Source organism: Oncorhynchus tshawytscha, linkage group LG13 (genome assembly GCF_018296145.1).
Source record: "Oncorhynchus tshawytscha isolate Ot180627B linkage group LG13, Otsh_v2.0, whole genome shotgun sequence".
Classification (NCBI taxonomy): Eukaryota; Metazoa; Chordata; class Actinopteri; order Salmoniformes; family Salmonidae; genus Oncorhynchus; species Oncorhynchus tshawytscha.
The window spans coordinates 35,971,635-35,982,807 of NC_056441.1; the positions used below are offsets into that span (position 1 = coordinate 35,971,635).

The 11,173-nt window shown below is 45.0% G+C and overlaps 1 protein-coding gene across 4 annotated transcripts in view; it reads right to left on the minus strand.

Annotated features, from left to right (window-relative positions):
- The window catches only part of LOC112264817 (gamma-enolase), a 33,612-nt gene that overhangs the window by 17,677 nt on the left and 4,762 nt on the right, over positions 1–11,173 (minus strand). For 3 of the 4 annotated variants that reach the window (XR_006078614.1, XM_024441670.2, XM_024441671.2), the window contains exon 2: positions 5,417–5,600. Coding sequence is in view for 3 of the 4 variants with exons in the window: in XM_024441670.2 (XP_024297438.1) it covers positions 5,417–5,600 (184 nt within the window). In the remaining variant the exon portion in view is untranslated. Of the gene's footprint in view, positions 1–2,804; positions 2,951–5,416; positions 5,601–11,041; positions 11,172–11,173 lie in introns of those variants that run through there. The other variant, XM_024441672.2, reaches the window with a different exon arrangement.

The window sequence follows — 11,173 nt, forward strand, 5'->3', positions numbered from 1 at the left end:
GGGAGGGTTGATTCATTAGACAGAAAGAGGGAAGAGAGTGGGGAGTGTTGATTCATTAGACAGAAAGAGGGAAGAGAGTGGGGAGGGTTGATTCATTAGACAGAAAGAGGGAAGAGAGTGGGGAGTGTTGATTCATTAGACAGAAAGAGGGAAGAGAGTGGGGAGGGTTGATTCATTAGACAGAAAGAGGGAAGAGAGTGGGGAGTGTTGATTCATTAGACAGAAAGAGGGAAGAGAGTGGGGAGTGTTGATTCATTAGACAGAAAGAGGGAAGAGAGTGGGGAGTGTTGATTCATTAGACAGAAAGAGGGAAGAGAGTGGAGAGGGTTGATTCATTAGACAGAAAGAGGGAAGAGAGTGGGGAGTGTTGATTCATTAGACAGAAAGAGGGAAGAGAGTGGGGAGTGTTGATTCATTAGACAGAAAGAGGGAAGAGAGTGGGGAGTGTTGATTCATTAGACAGAAAGAGGGAAGAGAGTGGGGAGTGTTGATTCATTAGACAGAAAGAGGGAAGAGAGTGGGGAGTGTTGATTCATTAGACAGAAAGAGGGAAGAGAGTGGGGAGTGTTGATTCATTAGACAGAAAGAGGGAAGAGAGTGGGGAGTGTTGATTCATTAGACAGAAAGAGGGAAGAGAGTGGGGAGTGTTGATTCATTAGACAGAAAGAGGGAAGAGAGTGGGGAGTGTTGATTCATTAGACAGAAAGAGGGAAGAGAGTGGGGAGTGTTGATTCATTAGACAGAAAGAGGGAAGAGAGTGGGGAGTGTTGATTCATTAGACAGAAAGAGGGAAGAGAGTGGGGAGGGTTGATTCATTAGACAGAAAGAGGGAAGAGAGTGGGGAGTGTTGATTCATTAGACAGAAAGAGGGAAGAGAGTGGGGAGGGTTGATTCATCAGACAGAAAGAGGGAAGAGAGTGGGTAGGGTTGATTCATTAGACAGAAAGAGGGAAGAGAGTGGGGAGGGCTGATTCATCAGACAGAAAGAGGGAAGAGAGTGGGTAGGGTTGATTCATTAGACAGAAAGAGGGAAGAGAGTGGGGAGGGTTGATTCATTAGACAGAAAGAGGGATGGAGGAGAGGTGGATTGGAGAGAAAAAGATGGGGTGCCGCCTTTTGAACTGCAAATCAGCTGTAAAAGATAGAGGGGAAGGAAGAAGTGGTCTGTCTACCCCCTTCTCGCTCTCTCATCTCTCATTACCTCTGTCCCTCTCACCTCTCTCATATTTCTTTCCCGCTCTCATCTCTCGTTACCTCTCATCTGTCTCTTTCTTTCATGATGCTGTAAAGGCTGTGTAGTCGGTATACAAGGCACCGTTCATATACTGTACACCATTGCATCATCTATACTAAACACTGGCTCAGCAATGATGCACCTACAGCGTATACCACTTCTTATATATGACTAACTGTATAGGCACTAAACAGTGAACGGTAATGTTGCACTGTTACAGCATCAAAGTGGATTTGGAAACATTGAATGTATTTCCCATTCTATAGTATATATCGAAATCACTACTATTATCTTGTTTGAAAAATGTTTGTAAACTGTAAGAGAACAATTACACGTAAGAAATACCAACGCATTTCAAATGTATTTTGCTTTAAGATGTGCCTATACTCAAAACCATCCATGAAAAGTAATGCCCTTCAAAATGGCAATTTGTTGAGTACTGGAAGAGTTGAATGTTTTAGGACTGCATGACGGTTATACAGACAGACAGGCGGTGTGGGTGAAACAGCGTGTGTGTGTTTGTCTGCACATTTATTTATTTATTTTTACTCTTTAAAAAAAAATCTAACCTTTACTTAACAAGCCAAGTCAATTATTAAGAACAAATTCTTATTTACAATGGCAGCCTACCCCGGCCAGACTTGGCCAATTGTCCGTCGCCCTATGGGACTCCCAATCCCGGCCGGATGTGATACAGCCTGGAATCGAACCAGGGACTGTAGTGATGCCTATTGCACTGAGATGCAGTGCCTTAGGCCGCTGCGCCACTAGGGAGCACGTGCGTGTGTGCACATTCCTGTGTATGTGCATTTGTGTGTGCATTCCTGTGCATGCATGTACGTGGTGTGGTGTGGGTGTGTATGCCTAGACAGAGGAGAGTGAGAGATATATAATTCTATAATTAAATGGCCAAGTAAAAATGGGATTATCTTTGTAATACAACAACAACAATGTCCTTGACACCCATCTCACTCGGAAAGAGAGAGAACTGTACGGGGAAAGTGCCTCTATCCAACTGCTATTTTAATCATGGTTGATTGACAACATTTCCTCCGCCCTCTGGTCACACCTCTGGTTCTTCAACCTCTGTTTAAGTCCACACAGCTGTTCCTGTCCCATCCTCCTTCCTCTCATTTCCTATTGCAATGTTTGTGTGGGGAGTGTGAATGTGAGGGTGGGGTTGTTCTGTATGTGTGTGTGTCTGTCATTTGTGAGGAGAGAGGGAGCCAGAGTAGGTGCAGATGTCAGGTGAGGCACAGGGATGTATGGGAGGCCAGTGGACAGAGAGCCAGTGTGTCAGTGAGGGGAGTCTGCATGGACTCCTCTCCAAAGGCATTGTGTGTGTGTGTGTGTGTGTGTGTTAATGCATTGGCGTTAACGCTCTAGCTTCTAACCATCCTCTATCGCTTCCAGATTCATGTCGAGATTCACCGACACATTACTTTCTATAGGTGGATTCTGGATGACGAGAGGGGTGTGCCAACAGCTGTTCAGTGTGTAGGCCTATGCATGGGTAGATTTGTTTGCAGGTGTATCGAAAAATGTGTGGACTGCAGAATTCCTATACTACCTCATTTATGAGATACACTACACTAGCTCCACATTGTCCAGATGTCTTATGTCCTTCTCGTTTGTTTTCTGCCTTGAACTGTGCCTTCATATCAGGGGTCTAAAGCGGCTTCCTGCTCCTCCTGTCTCTGTATCCTTCGTTGTGATCTGGAAATTGGATTGATAAAAGCAATATGGTGGATGTGGTCTATGAGCCAATGGCTGTCGCTTGTCTAGTTCTTTTAAATCAGTTCAGATATACAGTGCCTTCGGGAAAGTATTCAGACCCCTTGACTTTTTCCACATTTTGTTACGTTTTACAGCCTTGTTCTATAATTGATTGAATAGTTTTTTCCCCCACATCAATCTAAATCAAATCAAAGTTTATCTGTCACATGCGCCGAATACAACAGGTGTAAACCTTACAGTGAAATGCTTACTTACGAGCCCCTTAACCAACAGAGCAGTTAAGAAAAATATGTGTTCAGTAAAAAATAGGTAAGTAAAAAATAAAAGTAACAAATAATTAAAGAGCAGCAGTAAAATAACAGTAGCGAGGCTATAAACAGGGGGTCATAAACAGAGAGTAGCAGCAGTGTAAAAGGGGGGGGGGGCGGCAATACAAATAGTCTGGGTAGCCATTTGTTTAGCTGTTCAGCAGTCTTATGGCTTGGGGGTAGAAGCTGTTAAGAAGCCTTTTGGACCTAGACTTGGCACTCTGGTACCGCTTGCCGTGCGGTAGCAGAGAGAACAGTCTACGACTAGGGTGGCTGGAGTCTTTGACCATTTTTAGGGCCTTCCTCTGACACCGCCTGGTATAGAGGTCCTGGATGGCAGGAAGCTTGGCCCCAGTGAAGTACTGGGCCGTACGCACTACCCTCTGTAGTGCCTTGCGGTCGGAGGCCGAGCAGTTGCCATAACAGGCAGTGATGCAACCAGTCAGGATGCTCTCGATGGTGCAGCTGTACAACTTTGAGGATAGGCTTTGTTGAAAGCTTCACGGCTGTCTTGGTGTGTTTGTCTACACACAATACCCCATAATGACAAAGCAAGCACTACAGGTTTTTAGAAATTTTAGCTAATTTATTAAAAATAAAAAACTGAAATATCACGTTTACATAAGTATTCAGACCCTTTACTCAGTACTTTGTTGATAGCACCTTTGGCAACAATTACAGCCTTGAGTCTTCTTGGCTATGACGCAACAAGCTTAGCACACCTGTATTTGGGGAGTTTCTCCCATTCCTCTCTGCAGATCCTCTCAAGCTCTGTCAAGTTGGATGGGGAGCGTTGCTGCACAGCTATTTTCAGGTCTCTCCAGTGATGTTCGATCAGGCTCAAGTCCGGGCTCTGGCTGGGCCACTCAAGGACATTCAGAGACTTGTCCCAAAGCCACTCCTGCATTGTCTTGGCTGCGTACTTAGGGTCGTTGACCTGTTGGAAGGTGAATCTTCGGCCCAGTCTGAGGTCCTGAGCGCTCTGGTTTTCATCAAGGATCTCTCTGTACTTTGCTCCGTTCATCTTTCACTCGATCCTGACTAGTCTCCAAGTCCATGCAGCTAAAAAACATCCCCACAGCATGATGCTGCCACCACCATGCTTCACCGTAGGGATGGTGCCAGGTTTCCTCCAGAAGTGACACTTGGCATTCAGGCCAAAGAGTTCAATCTTGGTTTCATCAGACCAGAGAATCTTGTTGTTTGAATGTGGTTTCTCATGGTCAGAGTCCTGTAGGTGCTTTTTGGCAATCTCCAAGCGGGCTGTCATGTGGCTTTTACTGAAGAGTGGCTTCCATCTGGCCACTCTACCATAAAGGCCTGATTGGTGGAGTGCTGTAGAGATGGTTGTCCTTCTGGAAGTTTCTCCCATCTCCACAGAGGAACTCTGGAGCTCTGTCAGAGTGACCATCGGGTTCTTGGTCACCTCCCTGACCGAGGCCCTTCTTCCCCGATTGTTCAGTTTGGCCGGGCGGACAGCTCTAGGAAGAGTCTTGGTGGTTTCAAACTTTTTCCATTTAATAACGATGGAGGCCACTGTGTCCTTGGGGACCTTCAATGCTGCAGAAAGGTTTTGGTGCCCTTCCCCAGATCTGTGCCTTGACACAATCCTGTCTCGGGGCGCTACGGACAATTCCTTCAACATAATGGCTTGGTTTTTGCTCTGACATAGACTGTGTCAACTGTGGGACCTTATATAGACTGGTGTGTGCCTTTCCAAATCATGTCCAATCAATTGAATTTACCACAGGTGGACTCCAATCAAGTTGTAGAAACAACTCAAGGGTGATCAATGGAAACAGGACGCACCTGAGCTCAATTTCAAGTCTCATAGCAAATGGTCCTAATACTTTTGTAAATACGGTATTTATATTTTTTATTTGTAATACATTTGCAAAAAAGTTCTAAACTTATTTTCACTTTGTCATAATGGGGTATTGTGTGTAGATTGCTAAGGATTTTTTTATTTGATCAATTTTAGAATAAAGCTGTAACGTAACAAAATGTGGAAAAGGACAAGGAGTCTGAATACTTTCCGAAGGCACTGTAGGAAAGGTGACAAGGAGAGCTTAGGACACCACTTTAGAGACTATTGACTTTTGGACAGAGTGTGTAGTCTGGAGACTGTTGTACCCACCCTTTGCTGCTACCACACAGCTTCCCATACTTCAGTGCCCTCTTGTGGTCATCTTCCCATTGCTGCCTGAGACAGTCCAACCTAATGTAGCGTCCCTGTATGTCAGCAATCCTGTATGGGTTGGCATGGGTAGCCTCAAGCTTAGAAAGTCGGGCCAGTACCCGAAGGCTTGCCGGTTTGAATCCTAGGGCAGACAAGAAAAAAAGTGGAGAGAGAGAGAGAGATGGCATTTAGACATCAGGTGCCAACTACTGCCATTGTGCCCTTGAGAAAATGCACAATAAAGATCTATTATATAATGCATCAAGAGGTCTGAATGTTATGGTAGGTACAGGACAGGTATCAGGCTTGTCTTGTAGCTGCAGGTTCATGCCTCATCCCTGCTATTCTCCTGATGACTCACACTAAATTTGTTCGCTACATACTTTAGTCAGAGACTGCCATCGTTGAAATTGTTGGTGGTGAGAAAGGGAACGAAGGGTGTTGTAAGAAAACAAAGTCATCAGAGATTGGATTGTCTCTAACTAATCAGAGTATCAAAGCCTATGACAAATTTTCATACTGCCGCTTTACCCGGTTTCCACTAGATAGCACAGCCACAAAGTCCCAAAATTGGCTATATCTCAGTAATTCATGAAAACAAAAATGTGCTTAATGATCTTAATTTAAGGTTGGGGTTAGGCAAAAGGTTAGCAGTGTGGTTAAGTTTAGGGTAAGGTTTAAAATCACATTCTAAAGCTGCAATATAACTTTTTGGGTGCGACCAACCAAATACACATAGATATGTGAGTTATAGACCTGTTATTCTCATTGAAAGCAAGTCTAAGACGCGTAGAGCTGTTCTATGTGCACTATTTCTATACTTCCTGCGCTTGAGATTCAATTTTGTCATCTTCAAACAGCTGGATATACAATATTTTTGGTTACTGAAAATATATTTTAGAGCGGTTTAGATGGTACAATGACTGTCTACACATTGGTTGTTTTGTCACAAACTGAAATTAGGCAAACTTAGAATTTTAGCCACCAGGAAACGGCGAATGCACCTTTAATATAAATTGTAGAAATAGGCGGGTATAGGAAAAAAACATGTTGTTGATCAAATTCGACACTCATCAACTGCAATACAAAAACTCCTTGCATGGTGAGCGAAAAAATAAAAAAAAACACCTGCTGGAGAAGACCAACAAAAGACAGATTTTGGATCCATTTATCCCTCTCACTTCACCTCTTCCTCTCTGGTGAAGTGTTGGGGGTTACCATAGAGAATGATAGAGAACTCTAGTAGCCAAAAAGCTATTTTAGTAAGAGCAGCGCCATTGAGGGCTTCCACCATTTTAATGTAGTCAACTGAGTGGGACTTCTAGCTTCATTGGCTGATCCCTCCAGATGACCCGGTTGGAATCATGTCCAATCGGGTCATCATGCTCAAGATGGCGCCGACAGAGAGGGCTGCCTTGCTTCTAGTCCTTCTAGTACTTTGCAGTATTTTGCTTTTTTTATGTATTATTTACGTATGTGGCAGGGTCTACAGACAATCACAGACTACAAAAGGAAAACCAGCCACGTCATTGACACCGACATCTTGCTTCCAGACAAACTAAACACCTTCTTTGCCCGCTTTGAGGATAATACAGTGCCACCAGCGCGGCCCGCTACCAAGGACTGTGGGCTCTCTTTCTCCATGGCCGACATGAGTAAGACATTTAAATGTGTTAACCCTCACAAGGCTGCCAACCCAGATGGCATCCCTAGCCGCGTCCTCAGAGCATGCGCAGACCAGCTGGCTGGTGTGTTTACAGACATATTCAATCTCTCCCTATCCCAGTCGGTTGTCCCCACATGCTTCAAGATGGCCACCATTGTTCCTGTACCCAAGAATGCAAAGGTAACTGAACTAAATGACTATCGCCCTGTAGCACTCACTTCTGTCATCATTTAGTGCTTTTAGAGACTAGTCAAGGATCATATCACCTCCACCTTACCTGTCACCCTAGACCCACTTCAATTTGCTTCCCCCCCAATAGGTCCACAGACTTTGCAATCGCCACCACACTACACACTGCCCTATCCCATCTGGACAATAGGAATACCCATGTAAGAATGCTGTTCATTGCATAGCTCAGCATTCAACACCATAGTACCCTTCAAGCTCATCATTAAGCTTGAGGCCCTGGGTCTCAACCCCACCCTGTGCAATTGGGTCCTGGACTTTCTGACGGGCCGCCCCCCAGGTGGTTAAGGTTGGAAACAACATCTCCACCTCGCTTGATCCTCGACACTGGGGCCCCACAAGGGTGCGTGCTCAGCCCCCTCCTGTACTCCCTCTTCACCCATGACTGCGTGGCCATGCACACCTCCAACTCAATCATCAAGTTTGCAGATTTTTTTATTTTTTAAATTTTATTTCACCTTTATTTAACCAGGTAGGCCAGTTGTGAACAAGTTCTCATTTGCAACTGCGACCTGGCCAAGATAAAGCATAGCAGTGTGAGCAGACAACACAGAGAGTTACACATGGAGTAAACAATTAACAAGTCAATAACACAGTAGAAAACAAAGGGGGGAGTCTATATACAATGTGTGCAAAATGCATGAGGAGGTAGGCGAATAATTACAATTTTGCAGATTAACACTGGAGTGATAAATGATCAGATGGTCATGTACAGGTAGAGATATTGGTGTGCAAAAGAGCAAGTAAATAAATAAAAACAGTATGGGGATGAGGTAGGTGAAAATGGGTGGGCTATTTACCAATAGACTATGTACAGCAGCAGCGATCGGTTAGCTGCTCAGATAGCTGATGTTTGAAGTTGGTGAGGGAGATAAAAGTCTCCAACTTCAGCGATTTTTGCAATTCGTTCCAGTCACAGGCAGCAGAGTACTGGAACGAAAGGCGGCCAAATGAGGTGTTGGCTTTAGGGATGATCAGTGAGATACACCTGCTGGAGCGCGTGCTACGGATGGGTGTTGCCATCGTGACCAGTGAACTGAGATAAGGCGGAGCTTTACCTAGCATGGACTTGTAGATGACCTGGAGCCAGTGGGTCTGGCGACGAATATGTAATGAGGGCCAGCCGACTAGAGCATACAGGTCGCAGTGGTGGGTGGTATAAGGTGCTTTAGTGACAAAACGGATGGCACTGTGATAGACTGCATCCAGTTTGCTGAGTAGAGTGTTGGAAGCCATTTTGTAGATGACATCGCCGAAGTCGAGGATCGGAAGGATAGTCAGTTTTACTAGGGTAAGCTTGGCGGCGTGAGTGAAGGAGGCTTTGTTGCGGAATAGAAAGCCGACTCTTGATTTGATTTTCGATTGGAGATGTTTGATATTAGTCTGGAAGGAGAGTTTGCAGTCTAGCCAGACACCTAGGTACTTATAGATGTCCACATATTCAAGGTCGGAACCATCCAGGGTGGTGATGCTAGTCGGGCATGCGGGTGCAGGCAGCGATCGGTTGAAAAGCATGCATTTGGTTTTACTAGCGTTTAAGAGCAGTTGGAGGCCACGGAAGGAGTGTTGTATGGCATTGAAGCTTGTTTGGAGGTTAGATAGCACAGTGTCCAATGACGGGCCGAAAGTATATAGAATGGTGTCGTCTGCGTAGAGGTGGATCAGGGAATCGCCCGCAGCAAGAGCAACATCATTGATATATACAGAGAAAAGAGTCGGCCCGAGAATTGAACCCTGTGGCACCCCCATAGAGACTGCCAGAGGACCGGACAGCATGCCCTCCGATTTGACACACTGAACTCTGTCTGCAAAGTAATTGGTGAACCAGGCAAGGCAGTCATCCGAAAAACCGAGGCTACTGAGTCTGCCGATAAGAATTTGGTGATTGACAGAGTCGAAAGCCTTGGCAAGGTCAATGAAGACGGCTGCACAGTACTGTCTTTTATCGATGGCGGTTATGATATCGTTTAGTACCTTGAGTGTTGCTGAGGTGCACCCGTGACCGGCTCGGAAACCAGATTGCACAGCGGAGAAGGTACGGTGGGATTCGAGATGGTCAGTGACCTGTTTGTTGACTTGGCTTTCGAAGACCTTAGATAGGCAGGGCAGGATGGATATAGGTCTGTAACAGTTTGGGTCCAGGGTGTCTCCCCCTTTGATGAGGGGGATGACTGCGGCAGCTTTCCAATCCTTGGGGATCTCAGACGATGACACAACAGTAGTAGGCTTGATTACCAACAACGACGAGTCAGCCTACAGGGAGGTGGTGGAGGCTCTCGGAGTATGGTGTCAGGAAAATAACCTCTCACTCAATGTCAACAAAACAAAGGAGATGATCGTGGATTTCAGGAAACAGCAGAGGAACCACCCCCCTATCCACACCGATGGGACAGCAGTGGAGAAGGTGGAAAGTTAAGTTCCTCTGTGTACACATCACAGACAAACTGAAATGGTTCACCCACACAGACAGTGTGGTGAAGAAGGCACAACAGCACCTCTTCATCCTCAGGAGGCTGAAAAAATGTGGCTTGTCACCTAAAACCCTCACAAACTTTTACAGATGCACAATTGAGAGCATCCTGTCGGGCTGTATCACCGCTAGGTATGTCAACTGCACCACCCACAACTGCAGGGCTCTCCAGAGAACAACGCATCACCAGGGGCAAACTACCTGCCCTCCAGGCCACCTACTGCACCCGATGTCACAGGAAGGCCAAAAAGATCATCAAGGACAATAACTACCCGAGCCTCTGCCTATTAACCCTGGCTACCATCCAGAAGGCGAGGTCAGTACTGGTGCATCACAGCTGGGACCGAGAGACTGAAAAACAGCTTCTATCTCAAGGCCATCAGACTGATAAACAGCCATCACTAAACACAGAGATGCTGCTGCCACTTCAATAATGCCACTTTAATAATGTTTACTTATCTTGCATTATTCATCTCATATGTATATACTGTATTATATTATATCTTAGCCTATGCCGCTCTATCATTGCTCATCCATATATTTATATATTCTTATTCCATTCCTTTACTTACATTTGTTGTGTTATTGTTAGATATTACTTATTAGATGTTACTGCACTGTCAAACTAGAAGCAGAAGCATTTCGCTAATAGTTTAGTTTGGCAGCTGGCAATAACATAACACTCGCAATAACATCTGCTAATCATGTGTATGTGACCAATAAGATTTGATGGTCCAATAGTTAAGAAGAAAAATAACTACTTTAAAATGGAGATAGCCTCAACGGCCACTGCCCATGCTGTCACAGATGCTATAATGTCACAGACACAAAAATGTGTCCTCTATCTATCTCTATGGGAGATCCAAACTACTTGTGTGGGTGTGGCCTAGCATTTGGCCGGAACAAGGAATCTGGATTGCCAGGCAAGCGATCCTCCCCAAAATTCACTATGCTCACAAGTAACCCACTGTTTAAAAAAATGCGTTATTCACTCCTGCTAGAATAACATTCAGTCGTGCTTACTCGCCTCACCTAGCTCAAATCTCCTGTGGCATGACTCAGTTCCGGGCTTGCTCTGAACCTGAACGTTTACAGACTCTCAATGTGCACTGATCAGTAAATCAATACCGCAGATTCATTAATTATGTTAAGTGAAAAACGTTTTGCCAATGTCAATCCCTCTCCATTGAAGATCACCTACCTGCCCTAATAAAAGATTTTCAAGGTTGTCTTGCCAAGGACAATGTATGTAGTCTCTTTGGAGGATGTCTCTCTCTTTGGCTCTCTAGATTTTCTTATATAACTAAACGGGAGGGTAGATCAAATGTAGAAG